The sequence below is a fragment of the Patagioenas fasciata genome, unplaced genomic scaffold (genome assembly GCF_037038585.1).
Source record: "Patagioenas fasciata isolate bPatFas1 unplaced genomic scaffold, bPatFas1.hap1 Unplaced_1, whole genome shotgun sequence".
In the NCBI taxonomy this organism is placed as follows: Eukaryota; Metazoa; Chordata; class Aves; order Columbiformes; family Columbidae; genus Patagioenas; species Patagioenas fasciata.
This window is the reverse complement of record NW_027288510.1, coordinates 3467600-3486210: the sequence shown is the minus strand read 5'-3', so window position 1 is coordinate 3486210 and position 18611 is coordinate 3467600. Positions and strand designations below refer to the sequence as shown.

Sequence of the window (18611 nt, the reverse complement as noted above, 5' to 3'; positions counted from 1 at the left end):
ACAACAGAACCTCATTTGCAGAAAACTGCTCTGATTTCCCAGCTTCCTTCCTTAAATCCAACATCTGCCACACTGATGTAGGTCTGTGACCAAGGCGAGTGCCTCTGGATCTTGAATAAGGAGCTGAGATCGAACGAGAAGCCCAGACTATGTCCAAACCTGAGCTGATGTGAGGTGTCCCTTGCCTGGGACACATTCCCCGCCCCTCACAAACACTGACATAGGGATTTCTGACCAGGAGTTACTTCTGTCCGTCTTATCTAACAGCCACAGAACAATAACCACAAATTCACAGCAAATGATTCTCTCCATGATTCCCTCCAGTCCAGGACTTGTCTCGTTCCAGTATGATCTTTCTGAGGCAAGTAAATAGGTTATTGTTCAAAATGACACACTTGAATCCTCATAATCTGATAGAAATCCACCCATTCCCCCCTGTGCCAACAGTCACGGGGAATAATAAACTTGGAAAAGGCTGATTAAACCCTTGGCTACAAAGTCCCACTCGCATACTTTGCATTTTAAGCATTGTAAGGGAAACAAAATAAATTCATTCTGAGGAGCACATGAGTGGGTTTGCAGGTCCCATGGGGTGTTGGAGGCAGCACACAAATGTGGAGAGAAACCTCCTGTCACAGCCTCGCTGGGAGAAAAGCTCAGCATGTGTCTCCATTCCCAGTCACATATCATGCATACACATTTGAAAAAGGGTATTTTTACTCCTAACCAATTATTTGCTTTAATACTAAGAACAGAGCTTTCCCAGGCATTTCCATTGCCACTAGGAGCTACAGAGGCTGAAAACATCTGCAATTTGTAAAGTTTTGGGTTCCTTAGAAAAATAAATCATTTCCCCCTCAAATTAATCTCAATCAAACTCCCTGTAAAACCCATTTTACTCAGCACGTTCTACCTACCGAGCTTCAGCTCTGCCTGGATGTGCCGGGAGTAGATCAGCCTGGCGTGGTCCAGGGCCCTGCTGAACATGCTGATGAGGACGGAGTATTTGCCAGCAGCACCTGCAGCGACTACCGGTCGCTCCAAAAGGCTCCCGAACATGTCCAGCAGCTGTTGGGGTGAACACGCAGGAAAAGAAGAGGGGAAAAATTTACAACCCCGACTCCTGCAGAGAGATCAGCTGGGACCTTCCTCCCCAGCCCAGATGCTTCAATACTGTCCGCACCGATGGGCACTTTGGAAAAAGGAAATTTGCTCCCTTTGTTACGGGGCCTCTCAGACTTTCTCTGGGGTTGGACCACATTCCAACTGTTGTTCTTCAAATGCTTCAAGATTTTCTATTTTTTTCAAAAAACTTACAAAGATAAACACTGTCACTTGCTAAAGGCTTTTCTACAAATGCTTATATTGATTTTTTTAAAAAAATACCATTTATTATTTCTGCAAGATAGATTAATTGATAAATAAACCAGCTTTGTTTCTAGAAAACCTGTTTCCAAAACTGAAACAGATCCATGTATTAATAATATTAACAAATTGATACTAACAATATCAATTCTCACCAGGAAATCCTAGAAAAAGCATGATTTCCCCCGACTTGCAGAGAGAGACACAAATATATCGCCTGGCATCCAAAAGCTTTGTGAGGGACCCACCAGCCTGAGCATCCCAAACCAAGAGCAGCCCAAAAGCTACAAGTCCCACTGTCCCACCAGCAAACACCAGCCCCATGTGCCTGTGGCTCCAGCACTGCCTGGTCTCCTCAGCGTGATTCTCACCCAGCCGGGTGCCCTGATTTCCCTTTTAGGGAAGAGCAAGGGAGCGATAAACAAACCTTGAAGGCGTGGTCCAAGTTGGAGGCGTCATCAAAAGCCTGGATGAAAATGGTGCCCAGCCGACGGCCCATGTCTTCTACTTTCTGCTGGAAACCAAAGGCATCCTGCTCAAAGTCCTGCACAAAGGCAAAACACAAGCTGTGAGGCTGCAAGATGGCACTAGGAAGGTACCTGTAACTCCTCGATCCAGAGATGCCCTCTCTTATTCACCGTGAACTAAGCCACTCCTCTGGCCAATCTTCAGCCATTGCAACGTGGCAAAGTCCTCACGAAGCTTGAGAACATTTCTGTGCTGTCCCATGGCTGAGATGTTGGCCCTTTCTCTGGGAGGGACCCTTTGGTCCTGAGGGCTTTCCACAGCCCACATGGCACTATCTTCAGCCTACAGGCAAGATGGACTATTTCCACACCCTCTCCCCCACCACTTGGCCTGAAGACCACACCATCATCCAGAAAACCCACGGATGCACCTGCTGAGTCCCAAATCCAACCTACTTTCAAGTCAAAACAAGCCTGTGGTTCCATGGTGAGCTGGTTGTGAGGGAGGCAGTTTCAAAACACTCGCACAGGTTGCCCAGAGAGGCTGTGGAGTCTCCACACTTGGACATAGGTCATCTTGGAGATATTTCACCTGACCAGTCACAGTCCTGCTCTGGCTGAGCCTGCTTTGAGCAGGGAAGGTGGACTGGGTGATCTCCAGAGGTCCTTTTCAAACTCAACAGTACTGGGTTTCTGTAATTTCCATCATCTTCTTGCACTGCTTTTCTTGCTTCAATTGTAATAAATCCTTTGAACTTCAAGAGTAACATCTATATTTGTTTTCCTACACGTAAAAGAGTCCAAATCAAAGACTGAACTTGACAGTCCGTGACAGTCCTTCTGTTCTAGCTTGGACAAAACCACTAAAAATGAGGTCATGTGTCTCTTTTCCAAAGGACAAAGTGCAAGGAAATAGCTTTTACTATTGCTACTGCTGAGCTCCAGCAGATCCAGATGCCATGTTTTAGCTAAAAAAAACGGCTCCAGCAGTGGCAGAGGGTGCAAAACTAGAGCACTGAAAGAACAAACATGACTCAGAGTCACACAAATGGCCATGGGGTCACCAAACCCGAGCCACCTCCTGCAGAGCCACTGCCACCTCTCCTCTGTGCCTGCCCTGCTGAAGGAGGGGTGCTATGGAGCAAGCAGCTTTCCAGCAAGAAACACTGGGGACGTGCCACCCCCTGCAGAGATGTACTGGGAGCTGCAGGAAGCAAAGCACGAGCCACCCATCCCCACACCAGGCAGGTCCCAGAGGGCTGGGAATATTCCTTTAATTAAAGCACTACTGATAATAAAATAGAGCATCCTTGAATTCTGAGAGCCCCAGATGCCATGTGTTCATCTAGGCAGGAGCGAACACATCCCAGAGATGATCTGAGTTGGCCCTCATCAGGCAAACTACCTTGTTTTTCCAAAACTAAGACAGAGTCTTATATTAATTTTTGCTGCAAAAGATGCTTACTTTTTTACATGTATAGCTGCCTGGACCCTATTTAAATTGACTTTTTTATGAACTGTAACTAGGGCTAATTTTTTGAATAGGGTTCATATTTCAAGCATCCTGAAAAATCATGCTATAGCTTGTTTTTGGGGTAGGTCTTATTTTTGGGGAAACATGGTAAATACCAAGAGCAGGAAAGCAAAGAGATGTGGGTGTTGGTATAGCTCTTATACCTCAGCAAGCACCATGTACAGCAAAAGCTTGTGCATAACTCATGGAAATCCCAGTTTCCCAGCTGCACTGATCTAAGGTGCTGATCTAGCAAGATATGTTAGATATAGACGTGCAAGAAGTCCCAAATCTCTGCAGGAAAGGCCAGCGGCTCCCTGTTCCCTCCAGTACCAGATCAGATCATAATGAAAGGAGGAAAGAGCTGGGAAGAAGATAGCAGGAAACTGCTGCTTTGGAAACATGCACATGTTCCTGATGTTCCCGCAAACTGGTCCCACCTACCGTGTTGGTCAGGTCAAGACAGTCATAGGTTCGCTCTGAAAACACCTTGTATGCCTCCTGGAATTCCTCATACATGTCCAGGACCTGCTGGCCCAGGGTCTTCCCTTTAATCCCACTGAATTCAATTTTCTCCAGCTTCATCAAGTCCAAGGAAGTTGCCAGGAGATCCTTCAAAGTCAACGGAGGGAGACACAGGTCATGATGTTGACAAAAGAAGATGACAACAGTTGTCACGACAGAGTTGCACTTGCTGAGGGACCTTCCCAAGCACAGCGCTGGTGCTCAGGCTGGGTGGCAGGGATGGGAAGGGGGGAGCCTGATCTGCCTGTCCTGAGCATCAGTGGCTGCTCATAACACGTCCCTGCCCAGTGAGACCTGCTGCAGCCACTAGAAATACCATGACAACTGTAAAATCGCTTTTAAGTGTATTTAAAGGACAGATCCAAAGCAGGATATGAGACTCTTATATGTCATCCAGCATAGCTAAGAATCCCAATTTTATAGGTATTAACCAAGGACAGATTTCTAATATTTACAGGTACCCAAACTGTCCAAAGCTCCTGCGCAGTCAAACCTCCACGTGTCCAAGTGGGTGTTGCAGCACCTGCCCCGCTGGCCCTCTCTGCTGAGGTGGCACACGGGTCCTTCCCTTCCCTTCCCATCCTCTGCAGCCTGGCAGTGTCACCTCTTGGGAAAATGTCCCGCTCCCCCAGTGGTGGTGGCAGCACTGGGCAGCTCTGCTGCCATCCCACCTCATCTGTCTCCCTAGGTAGGGCCAAGTAAGGGCTGGTTGAACATCCATTGTCTCAGAGGACCAGGAGAAATGTGCACAGGAATGTACTGGTGGCCACTCTCTGCTTGCACTTGTCCTGGGGCCACCCGAGCAGGGCAGCAGGTTTTACCACAGACACGTAATATGAAACAGTGCAACGAACCAAAGGAAAGGGATCCTTCCCTCTTCACGTGCTCATGGGCTACCCATGCACCAGTGTAACTGCAGCTTTTATGAAAATTCGAAAACAAATGCACATATGCATTCATATTCACTTCGACACACCAGCACATCCGCTTGAACAAATACCTAGTAAGGCAAAAAAATAATGTGGAAATACCAGTTGTCCCTTGCTTTGTCTTGCAAGGTTGCTTGAAATGAAGTGATGAGGGGAAACTGAGACGGAGAGAGATGCAGCAGTTTTCCTCATTAACAGGCTGGTGTGCACTATGCTTTTAATTATTGTTTTACAGCTCACTCCGCAGGCTCTCCCTCTGACTCCAGATACTGCAGCTTCTACTGTCCCTGGAGTGTGGGACAGCCACGGAAGGAGGAAACAGACACTGGTCAAAACGCACAGTGCCCCAGCTCAAAACCTCCCCACTGGCTTTTGTCTGCAGCCCATATCCACAGTGTGCCCATGGCATCCATGGAATCCCAGCAGTCAGTGCCCCAGAGCCTTTACAGGGTCCCAGTAAACCTGTCACCAACACTGTCCTCATGATAACCTGCAGTTATTCCTGTGTCTATTTATATTCCTCTCTACACTGACCAGCATAATTTGGTTTATTTCACATCAAACCCTACTGGAAACCATCATTATGAATACTTTTAAAATAGGCACCAGTCATGACAGTTTTCAACATAGTTAATTAAGGAACACATAAAGGTATATGGCACATTTAAAGCAGTAAAACTGCAAACACCAGCAACCTGTACACTGGCCATCCAACCCTACACACTGAGAACGCAGCAACAATCAACAAAGAAATTCATTTGGGATGTGTGTGGAGAGCAGATGAATGTGTGTGGTTAGCCACGTGAGAGATAACAGGTACATGCAAGGTCTGTACAAGAGGTACATACAGTATCTGTATAAGAGGTATATACAGTGTCTGTATAACAGGTACATATGGTGTCTGTATGTCTGTGGTCTCCAGACACAGCCATGTGGTAAGGAGAGCATAGGGAGCTCCCACATTCACACTCAGACCTGCTCTCTGCAGAACATCTCCTGTGGCTCAAGGAGCCCTTGGCCACACTGGGAGCTCAGGGATGACACCCCAATGTCCCTGCCTCAGGTGACAGATCTGGCAAACAGGGACACCCCTGAGCCACAGCACCCCAGTTTGATGGACTATGAGGATGCGAAGGGACAACCTGGTGAGGAACGTGTCCCTGCTCCTCCCCAGGCCCACGTGGCACAGCCAAGGGGATCCTGCCATCTGGCCTCTCCAAGACAGGCAGGACCCAGCTCTAGGGTGTCATAGAATCATAGAACCATTTCAGTTGGAAGAGACCCTTAAGATCATTGAGTCCAACCATAACCTAAATCTGTCTCTGATGGCACCAGGAGACCTGGGAGATTACATTGCTTTATTTACAGCTGTGCAAACCACACCTCCAGTAATCCTCCTTTTCTTGCCCCAACAGGAGCAAGGAGTCCAACGGGACTCCTGAGAGCAAAAAACACACCTATCAACCTGACCAGCTTACATATGCACTGAGCAGGACATAGTAAAACACAGTCTTAGACTCGCTGTAACAGGAGACCTAACAGCAAAAGAGTGGCCCCATTCCCTGGTATCAGGTGAAGCTATAGAAAGGAAAGATGCCAGCAAGTGATCTCCTGGCTACAGAGTTCTCCTGACGGTTTGCAATGTTTTTCAAGACCAGAGTCTCACCTCCACCATCTCCAGTCTCTTCAGGAAGGTGTCCAGCCTCGCAAACACCATCGTGGAGCTGACGTCCCACTCCCTCACTTCTTGGCCTGGTTCATAATACATGTGCAGTTTTTCCCTTCTCTCCTCAAATGCCTCTTTGAACATGTTCAGGATACCGAGCACCATTCGCACCTTGCCCAGGCTCTCCTCCATGTCCCCTTTCAGAAGGTCTTCTGGAGACAGGTACACCAGGGCCTGGAAGAGCAAAATCACACCTGAGAGGTCACTTCTGCCATCATGGAAAACAAGGACTTCTTGTGTTGAACACATTTGAACCTGTTTATTAAGTTAAATGTTGCCTAAAGAATCACTTTTCCAGGGAAGGACAATAGGAAGAAGGGGAGAGGGGACACAGGGGACTGCAAACACAGGCATCACAGCCACAGACCTGCTCAATGAGAAGGTTGCAGATCTCCTGGAGCAGCACCACTATCCGCACGGGCATGTTGTAGTGCTTGGAGGTGACCCAGATCAAACACACCACGTGGAGCAGGGGGAGCAGGAAAGGCTTCACCTCGCTGAACTCAACCCTCTCTACGTCTTCCAAGCGGCGCTTGAGGGGTGTCAGGTGCAGGTGAACGTCCTGAGCTTCAGTCAAAGCTGTGTTGAGAGACGTGAGAAGCGGTAAGAACCACCCAGCTGCGGTGTGCTGGGTTCCCAGCTAGGTGCTGGCCTCACCACATGGAAAAGTGCCTGGGAAAAGAAACTGTCCTGACAAGCACCGAGCACCCTCAGCCACCTGTGTGCTGCAGGTCACTCACTCGTGAACATCACTCACCTGCGGCAGTAACCAGAACAGAAATAAGCTGATGTGATGGCAGGGGACAGGGAGCTGGGACAGGGCTTCGTGGAGAGCCTGAGTCCACAACTGCTAAAAAGTCACACGGAATTTGCCCAACAGCACCAAAAATACAGTGCTGCCATGGCTGTGAGCCATGGCCTTGCTGTACAGCACGACAGGCTGTACAGCCTTGGCCTGAGCCCTTTTTAGCTCAGTTTTGGCTCAAGCAACTCCTTGTCCAGTGGGCAGATGACGACGGCCCCACTAGTCCTGACTGTAATAGAAAACCTGTCAACAGTAAAGCAACTGATGTCTGACTCGTCGAAAGCTTTAGCTTAGCTCTGTACAGCTGTGTGGTTTTACCCTGAAGAATTACCCCAGAGCGCAAGCATTAATAAAACCAGATCGTTGTGCAATTAAACCTGTGGACCAACAAGAAGTGACAGAAGTGCTTGAATGCATGCAAAAATAACCCCTAAGGCCCAAGACCAAGGAAGAAGAGACTCCCACTATCAGCATCACCCTCCCAGCAAATCCACCAACAGCAGCCACACCAGTACAATGCCAGGGAAAGGGGCAGAGACTTAAAAGCAGGTGCACACAAATCTGAACTGCGCTGTAATGGAAATTAACAATTATAGTCCAAATTATCCAATTAGGGTTAGTATCGCTGTAGCCGGATTAAAACCAAATATTTGTTGTATTTTGATTAAACCCTTAAAGTATTAATTAGTTTAACAATGAACCCTTGGCTCCTTATATAAGGGGTGTTTCTCCAGCCCATTTAAACTGCACAATGCAGAGTGTGACACAGATCCTTAAGAGATTCAATGTTTGCACGTGAAGTGGTGAAGAACAGTGTTTTCTGCCAGCACGTGCACAGCTAACACAGTCTAGATGGTTTCATTGTGCCAGAGAGCAGCTGGGTTGGACATGGATGTCCAGCTGTGTTGGTCTGCAGGGACAGACCAGCAGGACTACACTGTTTTTCACTACAGACAGGGATTTGCAATATTTCCTTGGGCTGCGCTCAACTCCCCTAAGCAAAGCAAAGCAAGGAAATTCGGGCTGCAGTGGCCAAAGCCTGAGAAGCAGCGCTCTAACAAAGCAGTCTTAGGTACAAGATCTGTCCTCTTAGTCTGAACTCCCGTTCCTGCATAATAACACCAGAGGAGCTGGTGGAAGTTGAGGTGAGTCCTGTTAGAGTAATGCAAACACTTTATTACAGCAGAATAAATTCCCAAACCCATTCACCCTGAACTTTGGCAAGAGTCTGGCTCAACAGACCAGCGATGGAGCTTGTCCCAGCCTGGAAACAAAAGCCTAGACTCAAGCACAAGCAGCCCAGTCTCAATTCACAAACTAGAAAGATTTGGCTTGAAATCAGTCACACCAGGCCATGAAGAAAGGCCAGAAGCCAGCACTGTGGTAAAGTTGCCCCAGCATCTCACCTGCCTCAACATCCATTAGCATGGTTTTGAAGGCTGGGATGTAGCTGCTCTCAACTCTCTCCAGCAGCTCCATCATGTTCCTGACCTTCCTCGTTGTCAGCTGGTTGTAAATGCATTCCAGGTCATCACACCTACAGCAACCGAGACACAGAATCACAGAATCAGTTGGTTGGAAGAGACCCTCAAGATCCAGTCCAACCATAACCTAACCCCTGGCACTGCCCCGTGTCCCTGAGAATGTCATCTCTGTGACTGTTCAACCCCTCCAGGAATGGTGACTCCACCACTGCCCTGGGCAGCCTGTTCCAATGCTTCACAACCCCTTCTGGGAAGAAATGTTTCCTAATATCCAACCTCAGCCTCCCCTGGCGCAACTTGAGGCCGTTTCCTCTGCTCCTGGCGCTTGTTCCTGGGGAGCAGAGCCCGACCCCCCTGGCTCCAAGCTCCTTTCAGGCAGTGCAGAGATCAGAAGGTCTCCCCTCAGCTCCTGTTCTCCAGCTGAACCCCCCAGGTCCCTCAGCCGCTCCCATCACACTTGTGCTCCAGCCCCTCACCAGCTCTATTCCCTTCTCTCAACTCACTCCACTACCTCAAGGTCTTTCTTGGCCTGAGGGGCCCAAAACTGATTTGAGGTTTGGCTTCCCCAGCGCTGAGTACAGTGGGACAGTCATTGCCCTGGGCCTGCTGGCCACACTGTTCTTGATGCACACCAGGATGCTGGTGGCCATGTTACCCACCTACACTGGGCCATCAGCTGTCCCCCAACATCATCTGTTTCCCCTGGGCCTGATTCAGGGCTTCCTCCAGCTACACATGGACTGTGGAAATGGGAGAAAGCTGCATGAGGCACAGACAAACCCTACAGGACAGAAAGTGCTGAGTTCAGCATGACAGCAGCTCTGCTACTGACAGAACATCGCTGAAAAAAAGCCATCGTGTTTCTGCAGGCATTAGCAACAGCTCTCCAGCCAGCAGGGCTTTGCCCCGAGTCAGCCTGAACCAGTACAGCACAAAGGTTTTCAAAGGGCAGGAGGAAATACCACTCCCAGGCTCCTGAGCATCTAAAGCCCCTCTGGCCCTGACAGATGAACAGCAGCCAGCTGAGATGCACCATTTCCAGACAGCCCCCAGCAGGTGTCCATCAGCAATTACTCCTGTGGATGGCTCCTAGTGAACAGTGACGAAAGAGTGCCCAGAGCGGGTGTGGAGTCTCCTTCTCTGAGACATTCGAACCCGCCTGGACCCACCTGTGTGATCTGCTCTGTGACCCTGCGTGAGCAGGGCTTGGACTGGGGGATCTGCAGAGGTCCCTTCAGCCCAACCAGCCTGGGATCCTGTAAAGGGCATTTCTGAAAAAAGTCCCTTGAGGTGTAGCCCCTGTGGTGGGGCTAAGTTAAAACACAGCCAGCTGCCCAGTGACCTCCCAGGCACTTTGCAGATCATGATGATTTTCTGTGCGGGAGCAATTTTCCTTAGTTGAAGCCTACATGAACCCCAAGTGGCCTGTTCTTCTCAACTCATGGAATTAGCAGCTCCACCACCAGCACTCTCCCTCTACACAAAACCAGCACCACAGGGCACCGTGCACTGGCCAGGCTGCTCTGGGTACCTGTTCTTCCAGAACTCCAGCTCCACCTTCGGGTTCGGATTGCTGCCTTGCAGGAGAGGCTCTGAAGACTCTTTCTTCAGTGCCTCCTGGATCTGGTGGCTCCAGTCTATGATGGCCGACTCCATGGCATACACCAGAGATTTATCTATCCGTCCCATGCTGTAGTAAACAGAGTACGTGATTAACTTTGTTGATGTGCATTGCTCAGTTGGATCTACTTCCAATGGCCGTGTGGGCAGCTGGATTTTACAGGGTTTCACATTTCAAAACCACAAAACAATCAAACCCCATAAGATTTTGTCACTGGTTTAATATAGGAATTACACTCTGGAGAAAATGGCTGAATGTCTGCAGCAGTGTGGGCAACAACACTGTTCATACAGTGAATGGTGGAAATGAAGAGCCAGTCGCCACCTCTCTGCACAGCCAGTCATTGTCACATCAGATCCATTCAGGTTCAGGATCTGACCTGGAGACTCACACATCCAGCAAGATTCTCTCTCCCCATACCATTCTCCCTCAAAATATTCTACATCCCTGCAGTCATTAACTCACTTAATTCAGCAAGAAACACCACCAAGTGGGCTGGGAAGCTGAGGACAGGTCACCCCACTGCCTTGGAAGCAGTAACTTCTCACAAAATCCCACCCGCACCACGTCCTGTCTGAGGAGTGATTCATTCCACTGCACCCACACATCTCCTGGGGCTCCACAGGGGCACGCACGCAGCCCAGACACGATGACAACTTGATGTACAAACGCATCTGCTTCTCTGGACCTTCCAGAACCTGTTATTTTGGGGTGGTACTCACGATTTCTCATTTTCCAGATCAATGTCCTCAATTCCCTCTGAGCCAGCTGGGAGAGGCAGCAAGGTCTTGCCGTCTACTTGGCCAACAACTGTGAAAATGGTACTTTCGAGGTTGTGGACATGACGCACGATGTCTTGTGACACCACTTGTGGCCAGCCCTGATGGTTCTTCTTGTTCGTTAGGATGGGCACGATCACCTACAGCGGGAGTCACGGAAGACCAATGGAGAAAAAAGTGCAGCAGGAGACGGACGGGCCACCAGGCTCTGAGGTCTGTGCTTGGCCAAGCCTGGAGACCCATATTCATTGCTGTCTCAAGCAGTTCCCATGTGAAATAGAGGCAGCTGATGATGAATGGGCATCTCTACAGGCCCACTTTATACAGCAGAACACCCTTTTCCTCAAATCCAAGCAGCCAAGGAGGGTGGAAGCCAGTAGGCAAAGTGAGCAGCCCCATCCCCAGGCTCTCCCAGCCTTTCAAGCCCGCAACTGGAGATGGCCCCATGGGCTGCTGTCCCTTGCCCTCACAACTGTCCCCGGTGCTTGGTCCCCATGTCCCTGCCCATGGGCACAGCCGTCAGGCTGCCCTTTGAGCCTGCCAGGGCTGGGCTGAGCTCAGTGTGCTGCAAGGGAAGGTCTGCTGGTACCCCCTGGGATACACTGGTGGTGAGGGTCCCCCAGGTCCCAGCTGCAGCCCACCAAACAGGAGCTTTGCCTTTATCAGCACTTTTACTGACCCGGCAGCATGGGGTTGTGGGGCTGGTCGGGGTTTGCCCAGATTTGAGCTGCTTTTGGCTTGTTTGAGCTGTGACAGCAACACCGTGTCTGTCACCTATCCTGGCTGGCTCTGCACTGGGACCAGCCTGTGGCAACAGCCTAACAAAGCCAGGTTGTCCCTAGTGACAAACAACAGCCCTTTGTGTTACTGGACTCAGGGTGGGGGTAGGGGAGGGGGGGGAGGTGACTAAAGGCATAAAAATAGCTGCAAATGGACATAAAATTGAAACGGAATAAAGCAGCTCAGCACCTCCATGGTGCTGTCCCAGGATGCTGAAGACTCTTTGGAACTGTGGCTGGCTCTGTAGACCCGAAGAAGACCCGACCAGCCACCTTCGTGCCCAGGGAGCCGTGGGAAGGGGGAGCACAACCCCAGGGAACACACGGGCAGGTGCTGACGAGTTCACCTTCAGCAGTTTTAGCTGCATTATTAGCAAGATGTGTCTCTATTACTTAAAGCATGTGGACTGCTAATGCCAGTGATGTTGTAACCAGGCAAATGATAGCCGTTCATTTTCTTTCTGACTGTTAAAATGATAACTGGACTCAGGATGAAGCCCCAGCCCACAGAGCAGGTGTGTTCCCTTCGGCACCGCAGGAGTGAAGCAACAAGTGGACAAGGTCACCAGCTGTGACCCCTCACCGAATAAAGACAAAGTGTGGGCAGAGGAACACACGACCCCAACCCCAGGAAATTCAAGACCTTTTTCACCTTCACGCAGACCCAGCCCATCTGCCTGACCCAGCACCACCGCTGCTTTTGCCTTCAAGTGAAGCTTGAGAGGAAAATAGGATGAAAACCAGGCACAATCTGCTCCCTGCAGAAATACTGCATGTCTGCACAGGGGAGAGCAAAGCCTGCAAACACGCAGCTGGGACGCACAATCCCGGCTCCCAAAGGCATTCAGAAAACAGGATTTAACAGGATCTGCCAAAGTGTTCCTACCCCACCATCTCCCCGTAGCAGACGGTGCTTGCAATGCTATTGGCCAGCCGTGATGCAAAACCACTGTTTGTGCAGACTTCGCAAGACCACGGGGCTCATCAAAACAAAAGCTCCCCGTATAAATAATGTGTTTTCTCACAAAACCAGGATAACCAGTCTGGCAGCCTGCTCTTGGGAATCCAATCTATCAGTCACCATCTTAATATACCAAACATCATGATCAGAGCTTCTCAAATCCAGCAGCTCCTCTGCTTTCCCATTACAGCCTCATTCCTGAGACTTCTCCAGGTGAGGAGCCATCAGGAATAAACCGAAACAACATTGTCTAGTTCAGGCTAATAACACAGCAAAGCAAAAGCACTCGAACCTCTTGACGATCTCTTTAAGAAAACATCAGCCCACCTGAGATAACCCGACACTGAGCTACAGGAGGCTCCTGAACATCACAAAACACTTTTTCACTATGAGAGTAATCGAGCACTGGCCCAGGTTGCTCAAAGAGGTTGTGAAGTCTCCATCCTTAGAGATAATGAAGAGCTACCTGGACATGGCCCTGGGCAACTGGCTCTGGATGGCCCTGCTTGAGCAGGGGTTTGGAGTAGGTGACCTGCAGATGTCCCCTCCAGCACCTGTGGGTACATCAGTCCCACAAGGACCCCACTGATAGACAGAGCTGATGTGGATCAGCATTCAGGTGGTTTATATGAGTTCTAAAGCCGTCCATGGTACTGCAAAGGGCAGAGTTAAGGGTACAAGTGCATCAGCAGAGAAGGGAGGGAGGCCAAGGAGCCTGTCTGTAGGAGGGGACACCTTCCCCGCTGCCATGTGCGAGGGGCACCCGGTACTCATGGGTGCCAGGGCTCCCTCTGCACCTCCGGGGCTGCCCAGGCCTCACAGGATCCCAGCCTGGTTAGGTTGAAGGGATCTCTGCAGATCCCCCAGTCCAAGCCCTGCTCACGCAGGGTCACAGAGCAGATCACACAGGTGGGTCCAGGCGGGTTTCAATGTCTCAGAGAAGGAGACTCCACACCCGCCCTGGGCAGCCTGGGCCAGGCTCTGGCACCTCCCAGCAAACAAATTTCTCCTCATGTTGAGCCTGCCCCCGTGGCCCCTCATCCTCACCTCCTCCACGAGGGCGGCAAAGTGCCGCAGGGCATCGGCGGGCAGGTCCCCGCAGAGCAGCTCCCCGGGGCCGGCGCCGGGGGCCCGCAGGAAGAACAGCCCCTTGCGGCGGGCGGCGGGGGGCGGCGGGGGCGGCCCCAGCTCCAGCTCCCCGGCCGGGCCCCGCCAGAGCAGCAGCGCCGGCCCCGCCGGCCCCGCCAGGAAGCTCCGCAGCAGCGGCCCCGCCGCCTCCCCGCCTGCCCAGCGCTCCCAGCGCTCCGCCGGCACCCCCAGCCCCCGCGCCGCGCACCGGCACAGCCGCTCGGCGCCGGGCACCGGCTCCACCGCCTGCTCCATCCGGCCGGCACCGGCGGGTGTTTGCGGGGAAGAGCCGCGTTGCCCGGGGGAAGGGACACTGCGAGGAGCCGGGGGCGGGCCGGGGCGGGACCCAGCTCGCCTGGGAGACGCAGCTGCCCCGGGCAACCACGGCTATCAACACAAGCTGGGGATGGAGGGCCTGAGAGCAGCCCTGCGAAGGACTTGGGGGTGCTGGGGGATGCTCCCTCTGGGGGGGGTCTGGATACCACTGGATCCACCTGGGCACCCCCAAAGTGGCTTTTTAGCACTTATTTTTCTCCTGAAAAAGCAAACACAGTGGGGCTTTCTCCCACCTGGTTTGGCCTTTAGGAAGGGAAGAACAGAAGAAGGGGCCTTGGGGACTAGAACCACTACGCAAACATTTGATTAGGGAGACAGGAGCTAGAGATTTGTCTGTCACTGTGGAAGAGGTGACAGCGGTGTGATCTTTGCCTCCAGACTAATCCCAAAAATATGCCCAAGCTAGAAATGGGTCAAATGGGGAACGGGAATGGTCCTGGACCACAATGGCAAACTGATTGTTCAGAACTCCCAGGAAAAGGGGGGTACCGATATTTGTTGGTATTAACTGATGTTTTTTCAGGTTGGCCAGAAGCGTTCCCTACCAGGACAGCAAAAGCTTAGGAGGTGACTACAACACTGATACACAAAATAATACCAAGGCTTGGAGGCCCAGCTGTTAGATCCTCTGATTGAGGGGCACATTTTACTGACGAGTATGTGAAGTCTTTTGCAGAAAACTTTGAAACCATAATAGGAAGGTCCATTTCAAGACCCCCTGACTGCTACCAATATCAGAGAACAGAATGCCTGGATTCGCCATTCTAGAGTGAAGAAAGCCTGCGAAACACCACGGAGGGTAACCCGGGCGCAACCTGGAAAACTCTGTTTTTCACAGTCACCTTTTGGTCCTTCTGGGGGACCAGCCTGGGTGGTGCTTCCCGCTTTGGGAAGAAGAAACCCAAAAGAACAAACAAGTAGAATTTTTGGTAGATATGGGGGCAACACTAATGAACACCTGGATAGAAGAAACTTCAACCCCATGATGGGAGGGGCCTTTTTCTTGTTTTGTTAACTACAGAACCAGCCGCTGCCCCCACCCTGAAGCACGCAGGCTGTTGTCCCACACTGCCAGCACCACCCCCCTTCTTTTAGCAGGATCATTTTATCTGAGCATGGCAGTGGCCCTAAAGGCACTTGCTTTGATAGAGCTGTCCAATAAGGTGTTGAACAAGTCCTCGCAGACACGCAATGATGTAGCATGCTATAGAAATCAGTGCTTCTGTTACTTCGATTAAAGAAGTAATTTCTCTCAATATTCCAAACCAAGATTCTAACAATCCCATGAGTGGACTATCTACACCTGAATTCTCAGCCAATTCTTCTGCTGAAGCTGTGGTTAGACATATATCACCTTTTTCTGCCAACATCGTATCGGGGACCATGTTATTTTCCCATGCCATTCTACTAGTAGCATCTAATTGCTTGGTGATTCATTTAACTGCTTGTCTAGTATAACTTATAAATAAATGTTATTTATCCCGTCTACATTCTTGTTTGTAGTTACCTACCAAAACAAAAAGGACTCAGAACCCGCAGCTAACTTGACTTCTTGCTTTGTGTTCCTTGGGGACTCCTCTGGGGACCCCAATCTAATTGAAATAAACCCTGTCATCAGAGGAAAGCCCTCAACTCCTTTTTCTGTTGCCCTGATGGATCACAGTGTTCAAATGCCAGGGTAAAAGGAATTTCCAATTGTACGACGTCACAGGTACCTTCCCAGTGGGGGATAAAATGGAATGAAGTGTCATCTTCCCACAGTACCACCAAAGATCCACTCAAGAAGCATTTGAGGACATATGAGGACCAACTTCCCATGTCTCTGCACACCTACTCATGTTCCTAGGAACTTGGTATCATTCCTGCCGCGTCGTGAGAGACAGGCAGTATGATTTCCAATTATTCCTGAAAATGCCAGGGGGATTTTGATATTTTTCCCTGCAAAGCTGGAAACAGTAGGGAGAGAGTATGACACGACTTATTTCTCCATGCCGTAGAGTCTTGGCATAAGGCTAAGACGCACTCCATCCCCTGTCAATCTTCGCTCCACCCCAGAGGGAAGGGTACCACTTGGGCCACAGGCCTTCCTGCTGCACAGGCATAGCAATTGCTCGTTTAGGCTTTGCACCATATATTTGATCCATTCTACCCAGGCATTTGTACCTCCATATATTTTGAACCTTCCCAGGGCATCTTTTCTACTAATGTCTATTTGTGATCCATAAACCCCACTTACTGAATCATCTGCTCTCTGTCTTGCAATTAGCAAAGGGTTGCACTGCAGAGACTCACATCCTGGGAGAGACTGTCCTTTAGATAGGGTCATTTTTCTTTGCAACTCTATAACCGTTCATTGCTCACTGTCCATCCCCTAAACTCTGTGCTCCAAATAACACTGTACCAGGAGGGGCAATGAGAGCACAGCCGGCGGCCTTCCCCGGCCCCAACCACCGCCTGCCCGCCCCAGTCCGCCGCAGCGAGCCCGGCCGCCCATCCCCGCCCAGAGTTCCTCCCCACCCCCCGCCCCGGCCTTTCGCCAGCGAGTTCGCCTCCCCCCCGGGACGCCGGGGCGTCCCTGCCGGCTCCGTGCCCGGGGTGGACGGGGGTGGACGGCGGGGGGGGTGGACGGGGGTGGACGGCGGGGGGGGGGTGGACGGGGGCGGGGGGGGCACGCGGGCGTCCCGCGGTTTCTCAGCCCCGCTGTCGGAGGCCTAACCCCCTCACCTGCCCGTGCTGCCGCCTCCCGCGCTTCTTCCTCGGTGGCTCGCTCGCTCGGTCCCTCGGCCCGCTGCCCGCCCCGGCCGCGGGCTGAAGAAGAAACCGACCCCGCCAGCGGCTTTGCCTCCCCCCGGGGAGGCATAGAGACACCGCGTCCCCGTCCCCGTCCCGGCCCGCCTGCCTCCCTGCCTACCCGCGCGCGGGGTTCCTCGGCCGATCGGCAAGACGCTCCCTCGCTGGCCTCCCCGCGACCGCCCGCCCGACGGGCTTGACTCCGAGCGACTGACCGTTGGGCACCTGGCGGGGGGCAGGGGGCCGGTTGCCGGGCGGCGGGGAGAGCGCGCATGCGCGGCGCGCGCAGTTGCCGACCCCCTCCGGCCCTTCCCGCGGGTGGGCCGGAGGGGGCGGGGGGCAAGGCGAGGGCGGGAGAGACCGCGCTTTGGGGTGCGGGCGGGGGGGGGGGTGTTTGTGCTCGCCGTGCAGTCTGAGCCGGAACACGAAGTGAAATTATACGGCGGCGGCGGCGGCGGCAGGTGCGGGTGGGGGGCACGACGACACCACCACGACCCCGCCGCCCCTGCCGAAATAAACCCCCACCAAAAAAAAAAAAAACACCGCCACGAAACCCGCATCCCCACGCCACGCGCGAGCCCCGAAACTCCAGACACGGACTCGCCGAGCGTGTGCACGGATCGCGAGGGTCGAAAAGCTCGACTCGTACAGTCGCGTACACTGTCCCGCAGCCACCCGCGAGAGGCTCGCTCGGTCGCGTCCAGCTCCTGTCCCTGCGTAGGACCAACCGCCCCGCCGTTCCGGTTCAGTCCTTGCCCGCCGGTCCCGCTTACTTGGAGTAAGCCTAAAATGCACAGATCTCTCCATAAGGATGGGTTTTATACTCTACTTCCACAATCTGCTGGCAGTACAAAAGAATAAGCGGCAGATCTACTTAGGCTGAGTCACGGTGGTTTTGTGCAGAAGGATATGGAACAAAGGGAGAAAGCAAAGGGAGCAGGACAAAGGGAGGGAAGAGGAAAAACTAGTGCTGAGCTGCAGGACTGAAATGGAGGAGGTTTTGCATTTTCTTATGATACAGTTGTATAGGTGGCTTCAAGCCTAGACAACACGATTTCACGTTTTTCTTCTGGAGTTATGCATTTGCTGTTCTTTCTTTCTTCTTGTTCTTTTAGCAGGATCATTTTATCTGAGCATGGCAGTGGCCCTAAAGGCACTTGCTTTGATAGAGCTGTCCAATAAGGTGTTGAACAAGTCCTCGCAGACACGCAATGATGTAGCATGCTATAGAAATCAGTGCTTCTGTTACTTCGATTAAAGAAGTAATTTCTCTCAATATTCCAAACCAAGATTCTAACAATCCCATGAGTGGACTATCTACACCTGAATTCTCAGCCAATTCTTCTGCTGAAGCTGTGGTTAGACATATATCACCTTTTTCTGCCAACATCCTATCTGGGACC

At 51.6% G+C, this 18611-nt stretch overlaps 1 protein-coding gene across 1 annotated transcript in view; it reads right to left on the bottom strand.

The window, feature by feature from the left end:
• LOC139826703 (dynein axonemal heavy chain 9-like) overlaps positions 1-17497 on the bottom strand; it is a 45561-nt gene extending 28064 nt beyond the window's left edge. The window contains exons 1-9 of the mRNA XM_071803110.1: positions 17330-17497; positions 11158-11354; positions 10346-10504; positions 8737-8867; positions 6893-7104; positions 6466-6699; positions 3790-3957; positions 1793-1909; positions 918-1068 (exon numbers count right to left, since the gene is read on the bottom strand). Of these exons, the coding sequence (XP_071659211.1) occupies positions 918-1068; positions 1793-1909; positions 3790-3957; positions 6466-6699; positions 6893-7104; positions 8737-8867; positions 10346-10504; positions 11158-11354; positions 17330-17482 (1522 nt within the window). The 5' untranslated portion in view covers positions 17483-17497. The remainder of the gene's footprint in view (positions 1-917; positions 1069-1792; positions 1910-3789; positions 3958-6465; positions 6700-6892; positions 7105-8736; positions 8868-10345; positions 10505-11157; positions 11355-17329) is intronic.
• Between the last annotated feature and the right edge of the window lie 1114 nt (positions 17498-18611).